The sequence below is a fragment of the Spermophilus citellus genome (genome assembly GCF_964194105.1).
Source record: "Spermophilus citellus genome assembly, chromosome: 3".
NCBI lineage: Eukaryota > Metazoa > Chordata > Mammalia > Rodentia > Sciuridae > Spermophilus > Spermophilus citellus.
The window spans coordinates 226,597,558-226,625,339 of NC_138184.1; the positions used below are offsets into that span (position 1 = coordinate 226,597,558).

Consider the following 27,782-nt stretch of genomic DNA (forward strand, 5'->3'; position numbering starts at 1 on the left):
AGGGGCAGAACGCTTGCCTAGCATGCGAGGCACTGGGCTCCATCCTCAGCAGTGCATAAAAATAAATAAATAATTAAAGGTTTTGTGTCCATCTATAACGAAAAAAAATAATAAAGAAGAACTAATACCAAGAAACTCTTCTCCCTTCTCTGCTCTGGGGTCCCGTCCTAGGGCCTCTGCTCTTCCCACCCCCTCATTTGGCCTCCATGCTGGAAAGCCAGCAGTTAAAGAGCACCCGTGCTTACAGAGCAAAGGGCCAAATTCCAACATCCAAAGGTACCATTATTAGTACCTTGGCATCTGATCGTATCTCTACATATTTATAGTCTTCAAAAATGAAATTAAGCCAGGTGTGGTGGTGCACGCCTATAATCCCAGGTACTTGGCAGGCTGAGGCAGGAGGATCTAAAGTTCTGGACAAATTAACAATAAATAAATAGATAGATAGGTTGGTGATATAGTTCAGTGGTAGAGTGCTTGCCTCGTATGGGTGAGGCCGTGGGTTCAATACCCAGCACCACAAACAAAAACATAACAACAAAACTATGCTGTCTGTTTCATTTTGTGCCATCTTGGGCAAATGTACATGTATCTACTATATAATTTTGAATGTAAAATTCAATCGTATGCCTATTTCATCATATATTGCAATAATAGAATTTATAGAACTTTCACTTGGTTTTAAGTGCTTTGCAATGCATTACCTCGGCTAACTCTCACACCACTGTCCTGTTATCCTATGAGATAGGTATGATGTATTGCCTCCATTTAACAAGCAGGAAACTGAGGTTTAGGACTGTTATCCTGCTGCAGGTTGCTCATCTATTGTCCATCAAGCGGAGATTAGAACATAGGCTAAGTGACCCCAGAGCACACATTAACAACTGTGCTTTGTACTTCCTATAGTTGGACTCTTTGGTGATTCCCCGAAAGCTACAAGCTCATTATTATTTTGGTATAACCAGAATTTCTTATTAAAATAGATGAAAAAAAGTTCAAAAAGTAAAATCTATAAAATTTTAAACCTTCCCCACTAATACTTGAATGACAACTTGTGCTAATTCTGTTCTTTGAGACAGATCGCTGTGTTAACTCTCTCTACTCCTCTTCTGTGGTCACCCAGTCCAGATGGGGATCTGTGGTTTGGAGGCTGCTCTGCTTTCAGAGAAGCTTTGGCAGAGTTCCTCCCTGCTGTCTTCCCCAGACCCAGAGTGAGGAAGTGCACCTAGAATCAAAAGCACAGAGCCTCCTCTCCCCTTGCCTCTGTGCTCTGGGGTCCTGTCCTAGGGCTTCTGCCCTCCCCACTCCCACATTTGGCCTCCATGCTGGACCAGCAGTTAAAGAGCATCCGTGCTTACAGAGCAAAGGGCCCACTCGCTCCTATTTTCCCCAGTAGGAAAGAAGCCACTTCCCACTTGCAGGAGAGCCCAGCACCTTTCTGACAAAGGCTATTTCTAGAAAATGCTTGCTAGGTGTAACCTGAACCAGATACAATACCTCTCCTGGGAGCAGAGTGAGTTCCTACACCGGTAGAGGACTCACTCTCCTCATTCTTAGATTGTGACACTCAGTGAGGTTGGCGAATATTTTCCTTGGATTCAGATTATCTCTGAGAAACGGTCACTTTGATCCACTTTCCCAGGATGCCGCTTTGGTACGCCCATTCAGCCTGCTGCATGAGTGGTGCTGGCTAGAAGAAACTAGCATTGTACTCAGAAATGCTGTGGGTTGAACTGGTCCCCTGCAGTCCCAGTATATGTGAAAAAGAATTGGGGTCTTCAAATGGGAGCACAGGTATGCAGAAGCTGTCTGGGAGATACACAGCAACAGAAAATTTGTACTTTCTTGGCTTATATGTATATATTATGTCCAGATGGATCTTTCTGAAAATGTTCCTGAGTTCCTTGTAGCTCTTTTCCCACTTTACAGAAGATGGCTAGACCCTTTGCCAGTTTTAGATCCTCCTGGGTTGCCATGTTCCCAGGATGACTAAACACTGGGAACTGGGTAAAGCGGATTCTCCTTTAGTGATTAATGGGAGCAAGACAGACCCCAGTGCTTCTGCTCTTACCTTCCTTCTTATCCTTGGTTTGTTAGGAAGGGGCATTCTGGCCTGAGTGGAGATGTTCAGAAGCAGGGTGGGCTGGTGAAACCAACCATTTTCATTGGCTCCCTGTGCTGTCCTCAGGACCTCTCAATTTTGAGAGAGGGTTTCATGAGAGCAAAGCAAAGAGAAGAACGTCAATAAGAAATAATGTACAGGGGCTGGGGTTATAGCTCAGTGGTAGAGTACTTGCCTAATGTGTGTGAGGTACTGGGTTTTATTCTCAGCACTGCATACAAATAAATAAATAAAATACAGGTCTATTGACAATTAAAAAAGTGCTAAAACCAAAATGTACAAGCTGTGTGTAGTGGCACATACCTGCAATACCAGCTGCTGGGGAGGCTGAGGCAGGAGGATAGTGAGTTTAAAGCCAGCCTCAGCAACTTAGTGAGGGCTTAAGCAATTTAGCAAGATTGGCTCAAAAAAAAAAAAAATAGGGCTGGGGATATATCTCAGTGGTTCAATCCTTGTTACAAATAATAATAATAATAATAATAATGTACATAAAACCCACTTAAAAAGGTATCAGAACATAATTCTTTTCAGCTGTTCTCAGTATTTATCTGTAGGATGCCTTAGTGAGTAGAAAGAAAAGAACTTAAATAGCAAAGCAGGATATGAGGGTTAAGCTGGTTCTATTTATGCAAAATAAGTTAAGCAAAACTTGCCAGAACTACAAAGAGAAATAGAAACCATGTGGGATATATTAATGCCCTTCTCTTGGTAATGAGGAAATAGCTTTTACAAATTAGTAAGGACAAGAACGAGTTGAACAGTCGAGGCAACAAGCATGGGTAATGGTCACCTGTAGAGCACTGCACTCAACAAATGGCGAGCACATATTCTGCTCAAGCAGATATAAAAAAATTATAAAAATTGACCATGTAGTGGGCCACAAAGCAAGTCTCAACAGATTTTCAAGAATTCCTCACATCGACCACATTCCCTGACCCCATGCAATTAAGCTAGAAATCAATGACCACATAGAAAGAGAACCTCGTACTTGTGGAAAGCAGGAAATATGCTTCTACATAATTCATGGATCAAAATGAAAGAAAGGAAATTGAAAATACCTAGACCTGCATGATAGAAGAACAGCCCAAATAAACACTACGAGTCAAAATTCATGGGATGCCAGGAAAGGAGAATGTTGCTTTGAACTGTTTACGTTATGGGGAGTAACGTTAGCGAGCTTCTCTTGAGGGGGTCAGGACAGGAGCAGCACAAAACCAAGAGAAGCCCAGGGAGGAAGAAGAGCTGGGCTAAAGACACAGGAAGCTCCACCTCAGCAAGAGGCAAGATGTCGGTTCTGGGCAGGACTGACTACGAGCCGGCCTCTGCCTGGGTAGCAGGCTCAGGGAAGGTCTTGGTCCAGACCAAGGCAGGAAGGTGGGAAGGTGCAGGGGGGACACCGCTGGAGGTGGAGACCATGGGTTGTCGGGTGTTGAACTTGAGTGAGGAGACTAACAGGGTTTGGTTTTTCCTTTTAATTTCCACAGCAGCTGCACCATTTTGCATCCTGAAACAGTGGACCAGGGTCTCCTTTGGGGCCACAGGGGGCAGAGCAAGGGGGCTCAGATGGGAGCTGGAGGTGACCACAGTAGCAGCAGATGGCAGGGGCACCAGGCACAACAGTGCTGGACTGAGGTAGAGGAAGGTAGCATCCTTTCTCTAAGACAAACTGCTAACAAAAAAGGTCACACTGTTCTCTTAAATGTTTCTACTTCCTTAAAAAAATGAGCTTATTTTTTTTTTAAGCATTTGGGTGGACTAATTTATAGCATAATAAATAAAACTTTCAGGTGTGTGGGTATTATGAGCACATAAAAATTATTCAGCACCAAGTGTGAAGATGTAGGAAATCTATAAAATGGTTACTTGTGAGCACCTTTCTTTTTGACGTGCTAATAATAGCAGCGTGCCCTATTTCTAAGGAATACATTTCTGGCAAGTACTGGCAAGTGAATCTCTGTTGCCATTTGAAAAATCTCAAGTGCCCATTTTTAACTCTCAGCCATATCTTTCCAATCAGACACATTTTAATTTTAATATGTCTGGGTTAAAAGATAGTTACTTTAAAAGGAGAGGAAGCAATTTACTTTTGTAAAATTTTTTTGGTAAGATTTTAAAAACAACTTTTAGTTATGGCACATTTCAAATATGTTCTTAGCATCTGGCCTGTGACACAAAGCAGGGCCTGGTCAATCTTATTACATCTGTACCCTTAGCCACTTCCCGTCTCTTAGTCCTCTGGATGATTTTTTTTTTTTTTTTTTTTTGGTACTGGGGATTGAACTCAGGGGCACTCGACCACTGAGCCACATGCCCAGCCCTATTTTGTATTTTATTTAGAGATAGGGTCTCACTGAGTTGCTTAGCACCTTGCTGTTCTGAGGCTGGCTTTGAATTAAAAATCCTCCTGCCTCAGCCTCCTGAGCCACTGGGATTACAGGTGTGTGCCCCTGAGCCTGGCTGTTCTGTTTTCTTTTTTAGACAAGGTCTCTCTATGTTACCGAGGCTGGTCTCCAACAGATCCTTCTGTCTTAGCCTTCCAAGTAGCTGGGAACATAGGTTCCCACCACCACATCCAGCTTAGGTGATTTTAAGGCAAATCCCAGTATTTTATAATTTCATTGGTAAATATTGCGGTACAGATCCTCAGTAAACCCATCATAAGTTGAAAATATCATGGGTTGAAAATGTAGTCACTACATTGTTTTAGTCAGCTTCATGTGGCTGTGACCAAGAGACCTGATAAGAACAACTGGAGGAGAAAAAGTTTATTTGGATCATAGTTTCAGAGGTTCAGCCCATGGTTGGCCAACTCCATAGCCCTGGGTGTGAGGTGAGGCAGAGCATCATGGTGGGAGGGTGTGGAGGAGGAAGGCAGCTCAGGACATGACAGCCAGGAGAAGAGAAAGAACTTGGCTCACGAGGGACAAAGCCTAACCCCCCAAAGCCTGTGTCCATGACCTACTCCTATAGCCACACCCAACTCGCCTTTCCTTTATATGTCACCAGCCTTGAGCATTCATTCTATCAATGGAAAACTGACTACCCAGTTAGTCTGTATCAGTGGATTGATCCACTGATTAGGTTGTAGCTCTTCTCATACAATCATTTCCTCTCTGAATGTCCTCACGTTGCCTCACATGTGGGCTCTTGAGGGACACCTCATGTCCAGCCATAATACACACCTACCCTCCTGTGTGTCCCAGCTCACAACTCGGCGCACTGCGGAGGCTGGTTGTGTGGCTGAGGGGAGCTGCCTGGAGAGAATCATGCCAGAGAGCATCACACCCCATATCTCTAGCCTGGGAAAAGACCCAACTTCAAAATCAGAAGCACAGTTTCTACCAAGGGGGTATCGCCTTTACACCGTGATAAAGTGGAAGGTTGTTGTCAGGGAGTCTCTACATTTCTAGTAGATGAGGACTCTTTTTTTTTTTAAAGGAAAAAATAAACCCCAAATCATATTCATAATATCATGGTTCTGTCTAAAAACCCCTGTATTTCCTTAGTGTTGTGAACCATTCAATCAAATGGTATTCAAATTTCTGAAATACCCAATAATTTTAAATAAGGATCCACAAATTGAATCCAGCTAATATTGTCTCATTATCCTCTGGCCCCTTTTTTGCTGTCTTACAATGAATTTTTTGAGGAGTGGGGTATATGGGTTTGGCCTATGGCCCCTCATTCAGTGGTTTCCTCTGCCTGTTTCCTATGGCCAGGTAATTAAGCCTAGTGGCTTGATCAGGTTCATGTTTGATTAAAAAAAAATTGCGGGGGCTGGGTGGGGGGGAAAGAATATACCATAGTTTTGACCATGGCTCCATCTGAGGTCTTCCTTATTTAAAAAATTAAAATAGAGAGTATACATGAGGAATCTCCTATGGTATTGGAAAAGTACCACATGACCTTCATATGACCTCCCAACACCAAGTCCTGGCAATTTGGGGAGGAGGAGCAGTGGATATCACTTCTCATGTGCTGTGTTTTACTTACATTGTCTCATTTAAACCCCCCAAGTCCTTTGGGAAGGAGCCTCTGCTATCCCCATTGTTCAGAGCTGGAAACTGAGACCCAGCGAAGCTAACTATCCTGCTTCATGGCTGTGGAGGGTGCAGTTTCGGTGTGTGCTCCTCACTGCTGACTACATACCCACGACCTTCAGAAATCAGCCAAGAGGCAAACCAGGAGTGTCCTGGGATTGCGTGCAGGATTGCTGCTGCTCTGCTTCTCCTTCAGTCCCTTGTTTTCTTGATGAAGTGTTTAGGATGGGTAAACTCAAAGTGACGCTTAAATTCCGCTCCCAACTAGGAAAGTTTTCTTTCCCTGTAGGGGTCGGGGTGGGACATGCTCCCAGGGCAATGACGGATCCCCCCTCCCTTGGTGGAGAAGAGGCGTTCCCTGTTGTCATGCTTGGCATCCTCTGCGGCTTCCTAGGCCCTGTCTCTCTGTCATTAAGATCTAGGCTTCAGTCTCAATGGCAGAAAAAATGAAAATGTCAGATTTGTCTTGCAGAAAAAAAATCTGTAAACTAGGTTGTGAGGGAAAGCATTTGTGTGGGCTTCCTGGGGCTCTGTAATGACCTATCAGAAACCGGGGGCTTAGAACAACAGAACTTTGAAATTAAACAGAACTTTGAGATTCTTTTACAGACTGGAGAATGAAAGTTGAGGTTTCGTTGGGCCGGGCTCCCTCTAAAGCCTCCTGGGGCCATCTGTGCAGGCCGCCTGAGCTGTTGGGGTTGCCAACGATCCTTGGCATTTCTTGGCTTGTGGCTGCATCAGTCATGTCTCTGCTGACGTTTTCACATGGCATTTTCCCTGTGTGTCATGTCCAGATTTCGCTCTTGAAATAAGGACACCAGTCATACTGGATTGGTGCCACCCTAATGACCTCATCTTAACTTCATTACCTCAGCAGAGACCCAGTTTCCAAATAAGGTCACAAGCACAGGTAACCGGGCCTGAGGATATCAGCAGGTCTTTTTGGGAGACACAGTTCAACCTACAATAGCCGTTTATAACTAGGATTGAGAGCAGAAGACTTGGAATTAGTTCCAAAGGGCTCAGATTCGGGGTGGTATGGAATTGCTTCTGTGACAACAAAGACCACCCCACAATGGTAAGGAGAATGTGGACCTGGGCATGTGGCTCCTCCCCCTTGGCTTCCTTCACATTGATATTTGTATTAATGGTGATTATTACTAGGCCATGGTCAAAACAGGCCTCCTGGAGAGAGTGAGGTCTGAGCAGGACTGGGGGAGGTGATGGAGTTAGCCGAGCCCAGGCGAAAGGAGACAGTTGGGCACTTCTAGTCCCTCTCTCTTACTCAGCTTTGCTTTGTTTTTCTTTCCTTTTCTTTCCCCTCTCCTAAGGGCAGGCATTTGCTGCATCCCCAGATGTGTCCTGAGGCAAGGCAAGTATTAAATACATTAATTAGTCTTGAAGCCGGGAGGAATTGGAGTCTGAACAGCTGTTGTCTTTGGTGCAGTTCTGAAAATGTATGAGATGATGTGTCCTGGGGCCCCAGGAAAGGCACTCAGACCAGGCTGGTTTCCTGGGGAATTGAACCCAGGGCCTCCTGCATGCGAGGCAAGCACTGTTCCAACTGAGCTACATCCCCAGACCCCTAAGGGCTACTTTTGAGTAACTCCTTCTCCTCCAGGGACCAACTACCTATCCTCTCTGATTAGGATCTATGCTGGGAGCTGTTTCTAAAACAGTGCTTTTTAAGTTTCTGGAAGTGGCTTCAGCTGACAAATGAACACATGGGGCGGGGGGGGGGGCACATGGAAAGGCCAGATTATCATGGGACAGCTGCTGTGGGAGTTTGAAGAGGCTCAGGAGTGAGCTCCCAGCCTCCCTGTCCTTCCACAGAGGTGAGGGGATATCTTTCCCCTCATGTCCCTCCATTCCCGTCTACTCTCAGCTCCTGAAGCTGGCTCCTTCTCCTTTCTGAGCAGGGGGCTGGCCTTCCTCTGTTCTCCTAGAATGGGCGCTCCCACCCACATGGCTCCATTGTATCCTTTGTCCTGTGTGCTTGCCTGCCTCTGCATTTGTGGGTGACACCCTAAATTACGTGGATCTCTTTAACTTTGTCAAGTAATCCAGCGATTTGGAGGGAAACACTTCATGCATGTGACTGGGGCTGTTCACCAGTCCCCCAGGAGTCCTAACAGATGACAGCTTTACCAATCACTCTAGCACTGGACAAACACTGACCAACATCTGCCATGTGCCAGGTCCTTGGCAGGGGTTAGAGTACAGCAGTGGAGAGGAAATTGTTAGCTCCCTGAGGGAGCCTGCTGACCAAGCAAATGATAACTACTGTGGCTCTCTGTCTAGTCCTTCAGAGCTTAAAGGGCTATGCACAGACACAGGATGCACACAGTCATGTGTGCAATTGCACCAGGCTAGAAGATGGGCACAGGTTCTGAGAAACGTCATCTACTGGGCAAACATCACAGGTACTTACATAGGCTGAGATGGAATAGGTCAACCACTGGAGGCCCCTTGATGAAGAGTCACCGCACACAGGAGCAGATGAGGCTGCTCCAGTGTAACCAGCAAACGGCTTCACGGTCAACTTTTTTCCTCCTAAGTAGAGTGTATTCTAAAATAACGATTAAAAACCGATAAAGAAATAAACCGAAACCACTGTTTATCATCATCAAGTCTTACATTCTATGTAATTGGAATTTTTCAGCTCCATTTTAACCTTAAGGGACTATTATGGTATAGGTGGTCTGTTGTTGGCTAAAATGTCACCCTGCAGCGCGGGACTGTATATTAATCCCTCTTGACAACCTCACAGAGGCGAGAGCCCGGGCTGAGCAAGGCAAGGGAGCTTACCACATTTCCTGGTAAGATGTCAGCCAGCTTCGCCCACCGCTCTGCTGGCCAGGAAGGAAGCAGCTGGGAGTGGTGTGATAGGGCTCCAGAGCACCAGGCAGCCAGTGCCGTCTGCTGGGCAGGGAGAGTCACCTGAGCGCTGAGGGCCTTGGGAAACGGGCTGGTTTCTGTAGGTGGGGAGGGAGAAGGGGGCTGGCAGCAGGAGCTCGGTGGGGAGGTTGGGGGGCAGGGCCCTGAGGGGCGAAAGGGCCTTCACCCCCCAGCGCAGGCCAGTGGGGAGGACTTCTGAGCAGTGAAATGAAATGACCAGGTGTTTGGTTTAAACTGCAGTCTACCCATGAGGACTGTGAGTTGGAAGGGACAGTTCTTAGGGCTGATCAATTTGAAGACCTTAGAAAGCTGTCTTGGGACTGAGGTTGTAGTTCAGTGGTAGAGCGCTCACCTAGCATGTGTGAGGCCCTGGGTTCGATCCTCAGCACCACATAAAAATAAATAAATAAAATAAAGGTATTGTGTCCATCTACGACTAAAAAAAAAATTAAAAAAAAAAAGAAAGCTGTCTTTTCAAAGGGGCAGAGAAAAGGGGGATAAAAATCATACAGAAAACTTGGGGTTCTAGCTTCTCTGCTTGTGTGCAGATGGCAGAGGTGACAGGAGACTGTGTTGGAGATGGGCAGTGTGAGGAAGTGGGGTGCCCTGTAGGCAGTGAAAGGCCAACCCCAGGGGTCAGGGGGCCAGAGATGGAGACAAGACTCTGCTGAGGACCCTTTTCCTTCCCCTGGGAGGCCGAGGTGAGGCTGGTGGGCTGCAGGCAGAAGTCAGGCTAAGGGCCACCCTGAAGGCCTGTCCAGAGGCCTTCCAGTATAAAGAGGGCCTGGGGGAGGTCCCCCATGCTGTCCTCAGAGCGCTGCTGGCAAGAGCTTGGCGGACCTGGCCTGCAGTGGTTTAATGTCTGTGTTTGTCTTGTGTAGCGGGAGGCAGGGTCCCTCTAAAAGCCTAGGTTACTGACAGTTTTGGGTCTCACAGGCCTGAGCTGCAGTGAAGGGGGCCTGCAGGAAAGAAAGGCGGTTCTTCACGCTGCCGCAGCCAGCTGGGGCCCTGCAGGCGTGGGACCAGGTGGTTGCTCTGATGAGCAAGGAACTCGGCCCGGGGTAGACAAGCAGCACCTTGCCCACTTCAGGGGCACCCCCTCGGCAGCTCCAGGCGGGAGTGTGACCCTGTATCCAGGAGAAGCAATGCCTCCAGGTTCAGGTGACAGCTCCTGGCAAACAGATTGTGTGAATGGGGCGTCTGTGGGCAGGATGGGATAGGAGTCCTCAGGACGGTCTGTGTGGGTGACCTGTCTCCTCCGCCTGCCATCTGAGGGCAGGTGTGCTGGGCATAAGGGCAGACTCACGGCTCTGCCTCTGGTTGGAGAGGTCCGGATGGTGGATGTGGGGCGGGGGTGGTCTTGTCACAGAGGATGCGTGGGTGGCAGGAAGGGCCCTGAGAGGTGACGGGTGGCTCTGCTTGCCCGTGTCAGGAAGTTGCATCTTGGTTTCCAGGGGTTGATACTTCCCTGTCTGCAGAGGGTCTCTGAGCCACAAGGGGAAGCACAAGGTACCTACAGGTGATTCCCTGACAAGGACAAATAGGGACAAATATGGGGCCTGTTCTCTTTCTTGCCCCAATACGGTAGGAACACGTGACGATGGCGCTCAAGCCTAGCGGGCTTGTTTGCTAACTGGCCTCTGGTTCCGGGACTCTGAGGATGGGCCCAGGGCTCTGTGCGTCACTGAGCAGGAAGTCAGGTGATTTCATTGTAGGTCTGGGAGGAAAAGCACACTTCGGGGTTTCAGCCATTTTCCAGATTCTGATCTGCAAAAGCCCTCACAGGTAGAAGCTAGTACTCAAAGCATGGAGCTGTCTAGACAATTTGGTACCTGATTTCCCCAGACTTCCCTGCAGGACGGAACCCCACTTTGCTTTGAGAGATGAACAACAAAAGCCCCTCCATGGTTTTATTGTGCCCTTGCTTAGGTAGACTGTAAAGCGGGGTGATGAGTATCCAGCACCAGAAGGAATCTATGGGGGTCAGGTGAATTTTTTTGGGGGGGGGTACCAGGGATTAAACTCAGGGGCACTCGAAATTCTCCTGTCTCAGCCTCCCAAGCTGCTGGGATTACAGGTATGTGCCACCGTACCTGGCTAGGTGAATGTGTTTTAAGCCTGCTCTTCATGTGGACTTATAACTGTACCAGTTTTGTAGGTAATTTTATGTGAAAAAACAATTTTGGAGCCTGTTCTAGATTTACGAAGTAATTTATTTTCCAAGTATTTCCCTGTGGGTAGGAATTTCCTCCTGAGGATACTATTATGCAAAGCAAAATTCCCTTTTTTTGGGAAAATCTCTTTGGAAGGAATTCATGACAAGGGCCATGGAGATCTGTGGAATTCACCTGTGGGGTATTTCCACAGTCCCTTAACCTGATTGGCTGACTGCTGAGGTTTTCTTCCAACGACAGGTGGAATCAGTTAGAGAACAAGAAATGTAAAGTACCCAGAGATTCTACTTGTTTGGAGTGCTTCACTGATCTGGAGCTGGGTGGCTGCTGTCGGGGCATCTGGGAGTCACAGTTTGTCCAGTGGCACTCTGGCCTCTGCTCTCTGACACCTGCAGCACCCTCCCCCCTGCATGACCCCAAGTCTTTTTTTTTTTTTTTAGAGAGAGAGAGAGAGAGAGAGAGAGAGAGAATTTTTAATATTTTTATTTTTTAGTTCTCGGCGGACACAACATCTTTGTTGGTATGTGGTGCTGAGGATCGAACCTGGGCCGCACGCATGCCAGGCGAGCGCGCTACCGCTTGAGCCACATCCCCAGCCGACCCCAAGTCTTGATAACCAAAAATGTGTCCAGTTGCCAAACATTCCTGGTAGACTGCTTATGAGTCTCCAATAAAATGTTATGTTGTCGGCTGAACAAATTTATGTTGCAAACCTTTCTTAGAGGTTAGAATGTAAAACAGAGCAGATGCCCTACATTTCTGGAATGGAGGTGCTATTTCCAACATGCTCCTGCCTTGCTGGCTGCAGCACGGGTCCTGGAGTCCGAGCTGAGGCCCCCGGCACTGGGGCCTCCTCACACGGCCCGTGGCTCCGCCAGCAGACCCCCTGCAGGCACCAAGAGGGAGGCTGGCACCAGCACAGGGCTGTCCAGCAGGGCTTCTGAGGTGGGTTCTTCTATTTTAGGCTCACCTGGCTTCTCTCCTCCACGCACACGTTCCACTTTCCCTCACTCCCAGGAAGGCACTGAGAAGCACTTGCCTACACCAAGCCTTTATAGGAGGCCTGTAGACGGAAAGAAACTCCTAACAGCCAAGTTGGGCCTGCTCCCAACCCTGGTGGGCCTGGCATGCCACAGAGGGAACAAACCCTGACAAAGGACGCTGATGGGAGCCAGAGCCCCTGACCCAACCCTCCCAGGAGCAGAAAACGCGCATGTTTTAAAAGGGCCCCAAACTGTTTCCTAAAGCAAAGACACATGCTACACCTGCACACCTCTGTGCCTGGAGCCTCTGCACTCACTGGTGTTGCTACAGATGGAGTGGATTCATCAGGTTCCTCCAGAACTTCACTGCTTCAGCAACTCTGAGACACGTTCCCTTCCTCCCAAATATTGCCACTAGTTTAAATCAAAAAACCACAACTGCTTCCATGGGGAAAACACAGTATATATTCTTCCTCTCACATTTGGCTTAAGAAACAGACACCTAGCACAAGAAAATCTGTGTAGCAATTTTTAAACATGTTCATATTTAATAATGGAGGGAAAGAGGTCATGAGTTAAATCATGAGTTTTTTTTTTTTTTTCCTGATGATGGATAACAGATGAGAATCCAGGTGTTCCCTTATTTGGGGAGAAATAGCTAAGAGGAAAATTGCATGTAGAATTTTAATTAATACACGTAGAAATACATGGTATTTTAAAGAACCTCTTTAACAAAATGGTAGATAGTAGGATTTATTTTTTCAATTTGAAAAAACAAAAAAAAAAAACCCAAAAAACAAAACCTCAACCTCTCCTCATATATATACAGCGTCAACATGTTCAGAGCACTTACATCAGGCAATGTTGTTTTGCTTCAACTCCATAATAGCACTGCTGTGCCACAGTCAGATTTACAGTCTCATCAACAGTCACACAAACATCATGATTTTACAGTTCGATACACAAGAAAAAAATAGACATCCTCCCGGCACTTTGTTTCCTCCCGGCCACGGCCTGTTTCCACGTCTTTAAATCCCAACAGTGGTTATTTTACAAGTCCTATCCTTTCCAGATCCAAAATTAAATAATGAGAAATTTGCCATTTTGAAATAACCAAGAGTTTATTAAAGGACATGGCGAAGTTTACCCACCAAAGGATGTGTAAAAAAACTGCATGAAAGTAAAAATAAATAAAGCTGTCTGTTAGCTCAGACACTTACAGAAGTGTCATTGAAGTTGTAATTATTTATATTCAAATTACAACTTTTTGATGAACCTAATTAAAATAACTGATTTGGTAAAAGGTTCAAAGACTTCCACATTCAAGCTCGGTGTCACTTCATGCGCACTCTCGGGCGGGGCGGGCAGCAGCGATGACATATTGCTGTATTCGGACATAAGGCACTGTGATCTAAACATGCTGTACACTCACCTTATGTCACATCACCTGTTCCATACCAGTGAATTCTTGGAAATGAAAAATAATAAACATTTCAGGACACAGTGCACTTTAATGACATACAGCATTTAAAATCCTTCAGATGAAGGTCTGAAAACAGTCTAACGCAAGGCTGAATCTTCAAGCACAGAAAAATCTCTCTTTTTTTATGCTTACAACACTGGAAAAACACCCATTACTAAACCCTGATATACATTCTTCGCCATTTTACTCTCTCCCACTTGCAGCCAGTGTTCATGAGGCAAATCGTGACCCAGAAACTTTGTTCAAGTTCTCCCACGAGGAGGTCTACATTCTCTGCCGTCATTCTGTTTCTGCCTCCTTTTGTTTGGCACCTGCCAAAAGATGGAAAAGGAAAGTTTCAAAGCTTATGCTAACAGTAGAGTGCTCTGCACCACTGGCTTCTACGTGCCCAGCACGTAGGACAATGGTCCGGGGGGGAAGGAGCAGGCAGCTCCCAGCTCCCCCCACCAACATGCTGCTGTGCTGATCCACATTACAAGTTGTGATTCAAATATGTACGATTCCACTGCTAAAAACTTCAGAAGATGTATGTAGGTAGGTTTTAGCATAGGCACAGAGAATTTCAGTTGTGCATACCTACAAAAGTCTAAAACACAAAGCATGTCTAGGGAAAATTCACGCAATGCCTACAAGAGTCTGGCGAGGGTATTTCACAATGGGTTGGTAGGGAAAGCGACTGTTCTGAACACAGCAGACGCTAGACTTCAGGAAGAGATTAACAATCTACTAGGATAAGGGGCTAAAACCTGGCTGTTACTACCATCGGATTGCTTGCATGCTCATCCGGTGTGAGTGCAGCTACACAGGCTCACATGCAGTCTAAGTTTCAGCAATGAACTATTGCTGAAAACTTTGGAAAAAAAAAAAAGAAAATATTATTGTATTGAATCAGTATCCCTAACAGCGAACTGTGGCCCTTTTATGGTGAAAAGAATGGCCACTGGCACTTTTCATTGCATCACAGCAGGTAGGTCTCAACAGTCCTCTGACTATTCTGTAAATGGCCACCCAGCGGTGCTCGTCCTGGGTGCCCTGCCAAGCACCAGTGGCTTTCATTCATGGCTTCTGTTTCATCTCTTGGAATCTTAGTAGGAGATGGGACTGTGTATCCTGCTCACTCTACAGATGACACTGAGGCTCACTGAGGTGAGGTGACATTCCTGTGTTCAGAGAGCCACAGCGGGCTGGAACCAGTGGTGCCAGCATTCAGCTGCTGAACACATGGGTACCTCCCCTGATGTGCGGGTGCTGCTGACTGCTGTGGCGGATGGACCTGGGTCCTGTGAGCTCCTCTCCAGGAGCTCACTTGCAGTCCAGCTATCAGGGTCACAGAAGGTTTCCCCTAACGAATGGGGTTGTATCCAATATGCCATTGAGAATGCCAATCCAGTGATTTCTAAGTGAACAAACACTCCAAATTCCAGCCGTGAAACAGACTGCCTCACTGTCTCAGCAGGGGTGGGAGGAGTGTGAATGACTTACAGTTTTGAAATACCAAGCCTAGAGGCAATTTAAACTCATCCAGCTCGCCCTTCTCATGCTTATGGTTTGAGACACCAAGGCCCAGACGATAAGTCACTTGATGGGTTTACTTGGAGTTTTTAATGCCCCAAAGATCTTGGTCAAAGGGACAGTTGCCCTGGGCTGATCTTCAGACAGACTCTGCTGGCAGACTGCTGCTTTGGTCCCGGGCCGGTCCCTGCAAAGGGGATCTTTCACTGGAGATGTCAAGCTATACACCTGTGGGGCTGAGTCTGCTCATTGAAGAAGCTTTTTCCTAATACACTTGGAAATTTATATACCGGCATTCCCTGGTGTGGGTTAGTGTAGCCTCCTCTTTGCCGTGCTGCTGGGGCAGGGCGGGGGGGGGGGGGGGTTCTGCATCACCAGGCAGGTAGCTGTGGCTCACTCTTGGGGCTGTGAGGATTTCACTGGTGAATGACACAATTTATCCATTCTTCTTTTGAAAGATATTTGGGTTATTCCAATTTTAGGGTAATGCAACAAGCAATCTCATACTCGTTTATACTATTTCATGATTATGAAGATTATTGTGAGTTTGAAGCTCTCGAACACTTGGAGTCTGAAAATCACTGTATGAGGCCCGTCTGACCCAGCATCTGTTTCTGACTTACTACATGCATGGTGGTCCCCCCACAGCGTTTCTAATAAGTTCCAGGTGAAACTAATGCTGATGCTGAAGCCCAGGCCATCTGTGAAGGGGACTGCTCCACAGGGAGAGCTCTCTTGGCATTCGCAACTAGTAAGAATGACTCAGGTGGTGGGGACTCCATTAGGGTGGGCGTTTTTAGGTTACAGACTAATTATAAAAACTAGTGTCGGGGGGCTGGAGTGCCGCTCAGCGGTAGAGCGCTCATCTAGCATGCGTGAGGCACAGGGTTTGATCCTCACCACCACGTATATAAATAAATAAAATAAAGGTATTGTATCCAACTACAACTAAAAAAATAAAAACTAGTCTTGGCTGAATTTGATTGATTCTGAACTGAAGCAAAATCAATATCATACAACATGCATCATTTACTGCTCCCCTCCAGAGAGTTCAAACAATATTAAGTGCCACTTATTGTCCCATCTTGGTTTTGGGTCTGTGGCCCTGCAAGGCTGGCTTGCTGACATTTGATCAGGACCAGGAGGGAGGGGAGTGGGAAGAAGAGGAACAGAAAGGGAGGGGCTCTGGTGGTTTCGAGACCTGTAGAGCCCATCTCACGACTGAATACACAGCACGTGAGAAACCCCAGCTCTCGGGTCCCCGCCACCCTCCTCCCCTCTGGGAATATCTCCTATAACTTTCTTCCTCTAAATGGAACGTCAAAATTTCAAAACTGAGACGAGAATGAAAATGGAAATGGATGACAAGGTAACACACAAAGCCTCGATCTGGAGCGGGGGGCTGGAGGAAATGGGAGAAAACACCATTCACCACCCCACCTCCCTCCCTTTCAAGACTGAAGTCAGCATTTTTACCTGCTGGTGTGAGTATCAGGGCTTGCAGAATGTCTGACAGGGAGATAATACCCACAATGCTGTCTGCTTCGTTTACTACCACCAGCCGGTGGACCTGCGGAGAGGAGAAAGCAGGCTGCGTGTAAATAAAAAATGTTTTAAGAGGGATATTGGGGAAAATGCCACTCATGCACTTTAGTACAATGAATAAATCCCACGAACGAGAGGAAGCAATAGTGGATTGAGCCAGAGAAAGGCCTGGGGCTCTAGGGTCAAAGTGCAATGCTGTCCAATGCTTGACCCTGCCCAAGAAGTATAAGCCAACTATATCCTATTGAGTTTTAAAATTTCAGAACATTGATAAAAGGCACGTTCAGCACAGAAGTACAGTGTAGCTATAGACATTCTCTTAAGCACAGCAGTTTTACTTTTTAAAAGGTAAATCTGTTTCTAGTAGCCATCAGGAAACCTGTTCTACATGGGAAAGAAATCCAGACTGTTACAGAAACTAGGAAACAGGGCCACCTAAGATTGCCTTTTATTTTCTATAGTGTCTTTTCTCTATGAAATTCATAAGAATAATATTCAGAAGGATGAATGAACTATAATGAAGTGAAATGGATACTATTAACCTCTAGTTTTCCTCTCTAAACTATTTTATAAATGAATGGAGGACGTTCTGCAGCATTACTGTAACATCCTTCCAGCGGACAGCATGGCAAGAGCACGGTACTCTTCTGGCCTCTCTGACTTAATCTCCAGAAGCAACCGCGGGCCAGCTGGCTCCCCGCAGGATCCTCTCCACAGGACAGGTGGAGCCTTCGCACAAAATTTGGACACAGGAAGGAGATAGAGAATGGGGGAAATTCTGCTTTTTAGTTTGTCTCTAATGACATGATGTTGGTGATGTTTTTGGTATCATAGTTTGCTTTAGGTTAATAAAAGTCACTTGGTCATCTTATATTGAGCAACATAGATTTCTTCAAAAAGTTTTCTAATAAGCTTTCAGGTTCTTCAATACCCCTGTGATATAACACAGTATAATTACTGACCATAACTATAAATTAAAATAATGGTTTATATCTAGGATCAGAGAATGTTTTAAATTCTATGCTAGACATATTTTATTATCAATATTTAATAATTGTAATAATATCTCTTGATCTACTGAAGGTCAAGGGAAATCATCTCCCCTAGAGTGCTCACTTGATTCTTTATAAACGAGAACCAAAAATAATGACAACTATTGCTGAGTCTGAAATCTACAAGTGTTCCTTGTCCCAGGTACCTTAAAGTTAGTGTTGTTTTTCCTATAAACCGAGTCTTTATTGACCCTGTGAACCCTCTTCTAACAAACTACATTAAAGTTAAAAATTGGTTTCATGCTCCAATAGGAGTCATCTGGTCAAAGAATTTTAAAGAGGGAAAATGTGAAGATGTGTAATTGAGAAAACTACTTAGTTGTATTATCAATTTCCTCAATGTCCTCTTTTGTACTGCAGAGATTTCTACTGCCTTCAGGTGAACAGAGAAGAGCACAGGCCCTCCCCACATCACCCTGGACTCCACTGCCCAGAGACAGCACTGTCAGTCCTGTGCTGTGTGTGTGTTGGAGCCTCTTCTCTGTGCAGATGCACATGGAGTCCTGCTGGGCACAGTGCCCGGCCTCTTCTCTTAGCAATGCCTTGCTAGTGGGTTTCAGCATCAATACCAGTGGATATTCTTCAATGTGTAACATGATTTTTAATTGTCATAAAGGACTCTGTCACATGGATGTCCACTGTCCTCACACATAGGGAGAGATACCTTACCTGTTTCTGCTTATCTTCAGAAGGTACATAATTCCAAAGACATTAATAAAAAGTTAGGGTGTATTCCCAAGTCAATTGACACCTTTTGAAAACAAGTGGTGAACTCAAGTAGAACAAGGGAAGGCTTGCCTCTGAGATGCTAGTGCAGCAGTTAAAAGCCTTGATCTGGGGGCGGAGCTGGGGGCTAACTCAGAGTAGGAAACAGCAGGTGGGGTGCTTGAACAGAGTTAAAGGAGGGCTTGGTGGATCTCTAATAATAACAATGGCCTTTGATGCAACTTTGCATGTCACTATCAGAAAGCAATGTAAGGTCACATGTTATTAGCTTAAAAATAATCAGGAACTTTGCTTCTTGGCCAGTTCTCTTACATTTATAATAATATCAAAACAGACTTCTCATTAGGAATGCATTTTGTTTAACTAGGGGCTCTTCCAGAAGGAAGAGAGTCGTAGCTTTAGCTGTAAAGACTGACACAGGACAACACTCCTGGACCTGCCTGACAGGACAGGAATGACAGTGGGAATGGGTATGCTGAATCAGGCAAGCCACACGGAGATCCTTCCCCTCTTCCCTACAGGGTCCTGCACCACGCATACTCGCACACCCACTCAGCCGCAGAGTACAGGGCTATGGGTGCCAAGGCTCAGGAGACTGGGGGCTGCTAGGCCATTGATGATGATCTAAATCAGGGAAGAGAGAGATTGGTATGAAGAGAGCAAATTAACTTTAAAAAGTTCTCTTTCATTGATTTACCATTTACTTTGTTTAAAATAACATAAGTCATACATTTTAAACTTGGAATTCATAAATACTCTGAGTTTAAAGCTTCTGGGGCAATTTTTGTTTCCTCGTGTGCACATTTTTCAGGCTGTGAAAGTATCTCACCAGTGTTTTCAATTCAACTATGATATTAGAATTATTAATGAACTCACTTCAACTCAACGACCCTTTCTGGATCACCCAGAGGAAGCTGCGCTAGGCCCTGGGCAATGGCAGTGGCCTGCTCCTTGCAGTGGGACGGGGAGGAGGTGGACGGGTGGGGCCGGGGCTCTCACCTCGGCTCTCACTATCCTGTCCACGATGGTCTCCAGTGTTTCCAGCTTACTGCACTTCACAACACCTTCAAAATACTGTGATCGGTGCTGCAGGGCCTGGGTCACCGTGATATCCAGATTATTGTAGGTTTTCTCAGCAGCAAGATTCTGTAACAGTCACAGATCAGAACCCTTTCATTCTGATCCACATTAATGGCAAAACTGCGTCAAGTTTAAAACAAGCTGATTTGTAAAAACTTTAATATTTATCTTATCTGGACACCAAAAGTTCTTTCTAGCTTGTATCATGCCACAGTGCTGTATTTCACCATCTTATCAATCATAATTAAAGACTTCACGTCACGAGGTACACCTTAACTATGGAGTGCGTTGTAAGTGTTAGTGACGTATCCCGCCAGAGGCTTTTCTCATTCTTACCTTTGAGTGCTCCACACTGTGCCTGGTAGCATCTTTTGAGAGGACTAACACTTGTAAAGGGTGACAAGTACTACAGAGGTAGGGAGCCTGCATCAATAAACTTTCCCAATGAGCTCCCCAGAGACAAGGCTTTTGCCAGGAAGGCCTTGGTGGTGGTGGTGGTGGTGGTGGCAACAGCAGTGGCCCATCAGAGTCAAGAATTTATGGGAGAAGAACAGGTCTGATAAGTCAAGTCTCATAAAGCCAAATAGTGTCTCAGGGTTCTGATTTAATTTTAGTGGGTCCCATTCAACCAAAATTCCAATGAACATATATTTTGGTGTCTATTATGTTAAACAGAATAGGATGAACCAAAGATTTGAGACAGATGCAAAAGAGTATTTAATGCAGGGGTCAGTACTGAAGCAACACATGGTGTGTACTTGGGAGCAAAGTATCTGTTCCTTTTCTTAGAAACAGTGTCAAACTCCTTAGAGTAAATGGGAAGAAAGGAGCTGCACATGGAAAAATGCAGAATGGACAGTGAACCTAGGAGAATTAAGTCAGGATTCAAATATAGGACTCTATGTAATGCTATTTAATAAAAATTCACTTGTAATCTTGTTCCGAACAGTGGCTCCCAGTCAGCAAGCAGGAGGGTGCATTTGGCAGGGCATCCACAAACTCCCGTGTACACTGAGCACGCGCCTACAGACAGCATGACCATTTCAACACATGCTACGGTGACAGGTCTGTCTTTTGTTGGAAAGACAAACAAGTACTAAATGCTACTGCACACTAACATATGATTCATTGCTAAACCAATGAACATTAAAAGTCTTTACTATGGGGAGCCTGAAATTTTCTAAGATTTTTCATCCTCAAAGAAGTTAGGAATTATTAGGGAACAAGAGAAAAACATAAAAATAGTTTAAATAGGCTTTAAGATATATTCTAAGAGGTTTTAAAAAATTAAAAATACTTACAATTACATCAAATTTGGAATAAATATCGACGACTTTTCCTAAAAATGAAAATATGTGTTAGAAAAATATTTGAGGAACAGAAATACTCTTTAAAATCAGTCTTAACTAAGCCATTACCAGGGATTAAGCACTGATAGACCTGTCTGAGCTGCCACTCACAAGCCCTGACTCCACCCACCTCCGTTGCCTGGCTGCTCCTTGGAGGACTCCAGTTTTTGTCCATGAAGAACAAAGATCATGTCTATTTTAAGATGGACATGAAATCATATTTTAGTGAAACTATGAATATAAACGAGTTTAAATTTCTTCTTTTCCAGAGAGCTCCTAAGTGCTGAATGCATTGCATCTAAAAGTTCATTCTCTGCTTCTCCCATACTTTGCCTTGAGGAGTAAACAGGGACTATGGTTTGGCAGGGACAGTTGCACAGACCTGACTCGTCCACCACGGGCAAAGCCGACACTCGTCTCTCCACAAATATGCTCAAGGCTCTGATGATGGGGGTGTCTGGGTGGATGAAGGCGATGCTGTGGTACGTTCCTATTCCCAGCTCGTCCAGGTTCTGCCTCATGAAGGCGGGCTTTGGCATGTCAGACATCTAGACAGGGAGACAAACGCAGACGTTCCAGAACCACCACAAACCCTCCTGATGGTCAAATGTCCAGATCTGCATGGAAAACTATGTCCGATATATCAAAGTTGCCTTTCTAACAATCTGCTTGGATGTCTCAATTAACATGAAAAAGTTACATAACAATTGTATCTTTCATTCAAACCAGTTTGCACATCTATGCCTATCTTTAAAGTATTCAAAGCATTTTAACATTATAACATTTCTCCTATACATTCACTGAAAAAGTGGGTAGATGAAGGGAACAACAGCTCTATTTGGGAAATTAAGGCTTGGAAGCCACCAAGAACAGAACATTTATTCTTAATTATTCACATTAAACTCGTTGGTCCTTGCTGGTGGCGCTGAGTAACATCTATGAAGAACCCAGAATTTGCAAACCCCAGACCCCTGGCAGTGGCTGAGCCCTGGAGGCTAGTCCTCACTCCACCCACTCCACACCCTGACCACTCCTTGGAGGACTCCAGGTTTTGTCTATTAGGAACAAAGAACAAGCCAGCTGAATAGAATTAACAGAACCCTTAAAAATTAATGTTCTTTTCATGGGCAGTTTTCAAGGAGGAGGGATAAGTCAGAAGAGAAAAGTCTAGGATCATGTTTGACATAACAAAATAAGGTCTATGGTTTCAAAGATCCACCTTTTATAAAGGGTACAGTTGATTCCATCCTCCTGGTGTACCTTATAATTATCAGGAAAAGATGAACAATTAGAAGAAACAAAATGTTCAAGTCAAAGAGTTCATCAATATTCAAATCATGAGAATCCTAGAAATTTAGAGAAAAAAAAAAAAAAAAGAAAGACCTATTAGGTCATCTAGTCCATCTCAATATAGGATATTCCCTGTTCTAAACTCTAGGCTTTGGCTAATTTTCAAATATCCTGAAGGGTAATGCTACCTTTTCTCAGACTATGATCTCATTAATTCAGTAAAAATCAGATCCTGAAGTTTCTTTATTTAAATTCCACATTTTTATCTGAGAACCTCTAGCTGAATATTCTAGTAGCATGATTCTAATTACCACATTGGCCCAAATATAAGGCAGTACTGGACAGAGGCAACCTCCTCTATTTTTATAAGGGAAAAATCTGACCTAGCTCTGCAGAGGGACACTCTCACACCTGTCCTTTGGTGTGGCGGTGATAGTATGGGTGGTCTGGGCCTGCAGAGGCTCTTGGGTTGCAATTCACAACTTACTGCCTGGGCAACTCTGGGCCTGTCGCCCCTGTGTACAACCTCACGGGCCAGCAGACGATTGTCAGAGGTGGCTGCAGACCTGGAGTGCTTGGTGTGCATACCAGCTCTGCCACCTGCCAGCCACAGAACCCTGGCCAAGACACTTCACCTTGCTTAGGGGCATCACCTATAAAATGGGCTTAATAATAAATACCCAGCTGATGGGGCGGTAGTTCAGCCTGTGAAGTGCTAGCCCAGTGCCGGGCACCAGCAGCTCTCATAGTTAACACATTTCAGAATTATGACTTTTAAGGATTAAGTGCACTATAGGCCTAGGACATGTGGAGTCTGAAAATGTGCCTCTTGGGCTGGGATTGTGGCCCAGTGGTAGCGCGCTCACCTAGCATGTGCCAGGCCTTGGGTTCGATTCTCGGCACCACATAAAAATAAATAAACAAAATAAAGGTATTGTGTCCAACTACAACTAAAAACCAAATATGTTAAAAAAAAAAGTGCCTCTCTACCCCACACCCGGTGTTTCTGCAAAACCTAAACGATAAGGCTGCCCCATTCCCAGATTACAAACTGATAAACAATGTCAATATGTCCCTCATTTTTTTCCCTAGACTGTCTATTAAACTTCATGTTTTTGTTTATTTTTTTGGTAAATTACTCTTCTTCTTCCTATTTCATAGCATTTATTTAACTATGAAGTGTAATTTATATATATATATATATATATATATATATATATATATATATATACTATTTTAAAATATAAGACTGGTTTGATGAACAAGATATTTCAAGGCTGCTTCCAGGGGAAGAGCTTGGTCAGCCTGTGAATTACACTGGATGCAATTTTAATTCCTACACAGGGCTGTGGAATAGAAAGTGGAAGAGCTACTTTGAAGTAGATTTTTAATATCTACTATGTTCTTTAGGAAAAAACAACTTTTCAAATGACCTCCTCTGAATTACCAATGCTGCCTAGGGATCTGACTACTTATGTGTAACCTTAAATTCAGTGACAGTAATAAGGGGGAGCAGAGAAGCTGTCTCGCTTCTGAGCCTCTTTTCACATTGTGGACCAAAGAGGTTGTGGGTTTTAAATGACTATGAGACCAGCTAATTTCAGACACCACTGAGAAAACGAATGGATAATAGAGGCCTGATTTGGACCAACAAGGTGTTCTCTTGACAAAATTTTATTTGCTTTGGGATTTCCTAGTATTGCTGTTGTTTATAAGAAGATAACCTCAGGGACAGTATTTTTTGAACATGTTTCTTGAACCATAACACCGATCAAAGCATCATGAAGCAACTTTTGTCCTAAACATTGGTTCGGTTTACTTGTACAGCAGTCCTTAATTAGACTGACTTGTCAGCAGTTTTACCTCCCCCCTTGGGTATTAGGTGATAAAATGTTCTAATTTAGGTGGAGAAGTAATTCCAAATGTTTTTATTATTTTGGTACTTGTACTTGAATGTGATTGCTTTTTAACTGAAATCAACTTTGAGAATGTACAATTCAAACAGTAGTTAGGTTGAAAAACTAAAGTTTAGAAGTGGAGACCTCAAAACTAACAATCTACTACTGAGAGTAACAGAAGCCAATTTACTTGAAATGAATTAATTGAAGTAAATGCAACTATGTCTTTAGAAACACTAAATACTACTTACAAAAAGCTGGAGGAACTTGAGGATTCTTTTGTGAGTAAGTATATAAAGTGCATTCCCACTGATAGGGTCAATAACTGGCAATCTGTGGATTTTATTTTTGATCAACGAGTACACAGCATCGAAGAGGCTGCGGGAAAAGCCATTAAAGTTGTTAGGAGGCTTTAAAGAAAAGTCAGAAATCTTTGGACTATCCCAGCTTTAAAGCATTTCCAGTGTTTGTATATCACCATAATAAAAGGTTTATCAACTTAAAATACTGTTATGATTTTTTTCCCCAGAGCTGGGGATGGAACCCAGGGCCTCATGCATGCCAGGTGAAGGCTGTACCACTGAGTCACACCCCCAGCCCATGGACAAGTTTTAATCTGGAGACCACAGTATATTTTTAGTTTTTCACAATCTGTTAAAATATCTGAAACACAAGTGCTAGCTTCAAGTCTGTAGGGAGTACTCCTTCGCAGTGTATTTAGGGACCTGGATTAGGGCAGACCACATAGCCCTTGGGGAGCTAGGGGCCTGGGGATCGCACAGAGGCCAAGCTAGCTGGTGGGCTCCCAGGGTGGGAACTGGCACCTGTGGCTCCGGCCACAGGACTGGGTGGAGCCACCTTCTGCCTACTCACTAACTCCCCTATGACTGGCTCCAAGAAGGCTATTGGGTGTGTCTTCCTGTTAAGATTTGGAAATGAGAAAAAAAAAAAAACCCAAATAATTTACCTTTTCTCTCTAGAGTTCTTGAGATTTAAAAATGTCTTCTAGACTATCCTTTTTCATGAAAGCCTTCCAGGATCAGAGTCAGTACTGTTTCTATGCCATTCCCAGGCTCTGTCCTCTTGGACTGCCTGAGCAGGGTGGGGTGAGCCCAAGATTTGGCAACTGCACAGCTCCCTACTACTGACCCAATACAGGAGATTGGACGTTCAGGACTGCGTAGTGTGACCATCTGCCTAGGTCATGTCAACCTCATGCAGGAACATGGTTGTGACTTCTCTTGTCCCTAACTTTAATGAACTCAGATTTGGAGTTAGGGAGGCCGGCCCCATTTAGAGTGGAGAATGTTTTGTTTGTTTGCTTCTATTTATCTAACATGATAATAAAACAGATATATATATATATATATATATATATATATATATATATATATATATATGAAAATAAAGGGAAAAAAACTACACGTTTACCTTGCATCTGGAGATATATTCACTAAAGGCTTAAATGTTTCTTGTAAATAAAGCTCTGTATTTATAGAAAGAAAATGCGCAGTTAGTTTACATATTTGCTGTTTGCCGTTATCACAGAAATTCAAATACCCTTCGGTTTACAGAGAATTAAAAGAATTAAAAATCTACATCAAAAGAAATTTTAAAAACTATTCTGTTAATTATAGGTATGGCAGTATTAAGCAACTTTGATTGTTCTCTGAATGTTGCCTTTGAAGAAAAACTAAATATTTAAAAACAGGATTTTAATAGATATTTATAACCTTGGGGGAAAAGTCAAGCAATCTGATAAAAGAGCAATACCAGCTCTTTTATCAGAATGCTATCAACTTAAAATTATGCTCAAGAAATGAAGCATTTACAAAATCCTTTAATTTTCATAAGTTATAAGATAAAATTAGTTAATAATAAACTTTGCTCTTTAAAAATGTTCTTGTTTCATTTTACTAAATTAATGCTCACAACCTCCTGAATCCTGGGAATCTTTCCAGCAAATGGAAATTTTCTTGGTAAAGATATCAACTGTAATTAATTTGCTTTCCCAAGGTATGCACACAGAAGGTAGTTGAGAATACCTAAGCACTTTTATTTCTACCAAATACCATGTATGAAATATGTAAATATACTTATACCTTGGTCAACAGTGTGTATAGTATCATTTGATAAGAATTATTGGTCCTGATGTTAAGTTACACAATCACATCGTAACAGGCCATATGGATTCCATGTTGACTTAATTCATTCAGCTTGGACTGAGAAAGCGATAATAAATCAAATATATCACTCAACAAAGCCTCTAACTCATTAAAAGGGCCTGCAGAGCTTTTGAGATACTGAGCATTGTTCTCAGTGACCATCATTGTGTATTCTCTGGGGCATACTATGGGAAGTGCAAATCCCATAGTATGAATTTCCAATCTGAAATTTCCCTTCAGTTGTTCCCTCCATTTCTTTTCTCTCTTTTTCTTGGGTGGGGGTTCTGGCAATTGAACCCAGGGGCACTTTACTGCTGTGCTACATCCCCAGCCCTTTTTTGATTTTGAGATGGGTTCTCACTAAGTTGTTTGGGGCTTTGCTGAGTTGCTGGATTAGAGCGTGTGCCACCACGCCTGGCTGGTCCCTCCATTTCCATCCAGGCTTTTCCCTGGATACCCGCCCAAGGGCTCTTCATTCCACTCAGTCTGGGTCCTCTCACTCCCATCCCACCCCTCTGCCTGCTCCACCATCCACTCATGGGCTCAGGAAGACTCATTCGCAATCACAAAACAAGAATTCAAAAAATGGTTCCACTGCAGAAAAGTGTTATGATTGAAAAGGGTGAATTTCAATGTGACAAAAAAATAGTGTTCCTGGAATTATTTCCTTGGTTTTTGATCCAAACCATTCAAAGAGTTAAGGCTTACTTGTTCTGTGTTTTGCCATAATTTGGAAAGAAATAAGTTTAAATCAGAACAGACCCTTACTTCTGTGAAGGTCTGGCAGGTCCTTGAAGCATTTTCTGTACAAGGGCAGGTGTCAGGGGCTGGCTCTGTGGTCAGCTCACTCCCTCTACATTGCCAGCCCGAGTGCCAGGCCTGGCTTGTGTGGGTACTCTACATGCCCATTACCAGAATAGGTAGCCAGACTTCCAAAATGAAGACAAAAAAAAAAAAACCAAAAAACAGTATGTTTTCTCTAATGTGTTATTATCATAGAGAAAAGAACGTGTGATACTAAAACATACTTTACACACTAAGTTTAACATTTCTCCCGGATAGTAAAGATTTTTAGCACCTAGTAGTGCTTACCCCTCCATGTTTCAATCTTATGTTCCTCTAATTCATAAATTTGTACCTGCAAATAAGAAAAATTCTTATTTACAAATATTAACATATATAATACAGGAACAAATAAACTACTTGGAAAATGATACGGCTTTTATAACAGCATTTTTCTGTTTATAGTTAGAAAATGAGAAGAAATGCAGAGACAAACATGTATCCAAGTATTAAGAAAAACTTTGGGCTTTATATTTAGATCCAACTGCTTTTCAGCAATTTTGATTTAATAAATCATTGCTGAGATTTGTCACATGGGATCTGGCTGTACTTTATCAAAATCCATCCATTTAAAAATCACGCTGTAGGCAGGGGATATTGCTCGGTGGTAGAGCGCTTGACT

The 27,782-nt window shown here is 44.0% G+C and overlaps 1 protein-coding gene across 9 annotated transcripts in view; it reads right to left on the bottom strand.

Annotated features, from left to right (window-relative positions):
* Window positions 1-12,956: 12,956 nt before the first annotated feature.
* The window catches only part of PRKAG2 (protein kinase AMP-activated non-catalytic subunit gamma 2), a 268,473-nt gene continuing 253,647 nt past the window's right edge, over window positions 12,957-27,782 (bottom strand). For 6 of the 9 annotated variants that reach the window (XM_081283031.1, XM_081283030.1, XM_081283034.1 and 3 more), the window contains 8 exons: window positions 27,410-27,455; window positions 25,584-25,638; window positions 24,404-24,530; window positions 21,347-21,512; window positions 20,917-20,954; window positions 19,535-19,681; window positions 16,689-16,782; window positions 12,957-14,011 (listed from right to left, as the gene is read on the bottom strand). In XM_081283031.1, coding sequence (XP_081139157.1) covers window positions 13,980-14,011; window positions 16,689-16,782; window positions 19,535-19,681; window positions 20,917-20,954; window positions 21,347-21,512; window positions 24,404-24,530; window positions 25,584-25,638; window positions 27,410-27,455 — 705 coding nt within the window. In that variant the 3' untranslated portion in view covers window positions 12,957-13,979. The remainder of the gene's footprint in view (window positions 14,012-16,688; window positions 16,783-19,534; window positions 19,682-20,916; window positions 20,955-21,346; window positions 21,513-24,403; window positions 24,531-25,583; window positions 25,639-27,409; window positions 27,456-27,782) is intronic. The other 3 variants (XM_081283035.1, XM_081283033.1, XM_081283032.1) reach the window with 1 other exon arrangement.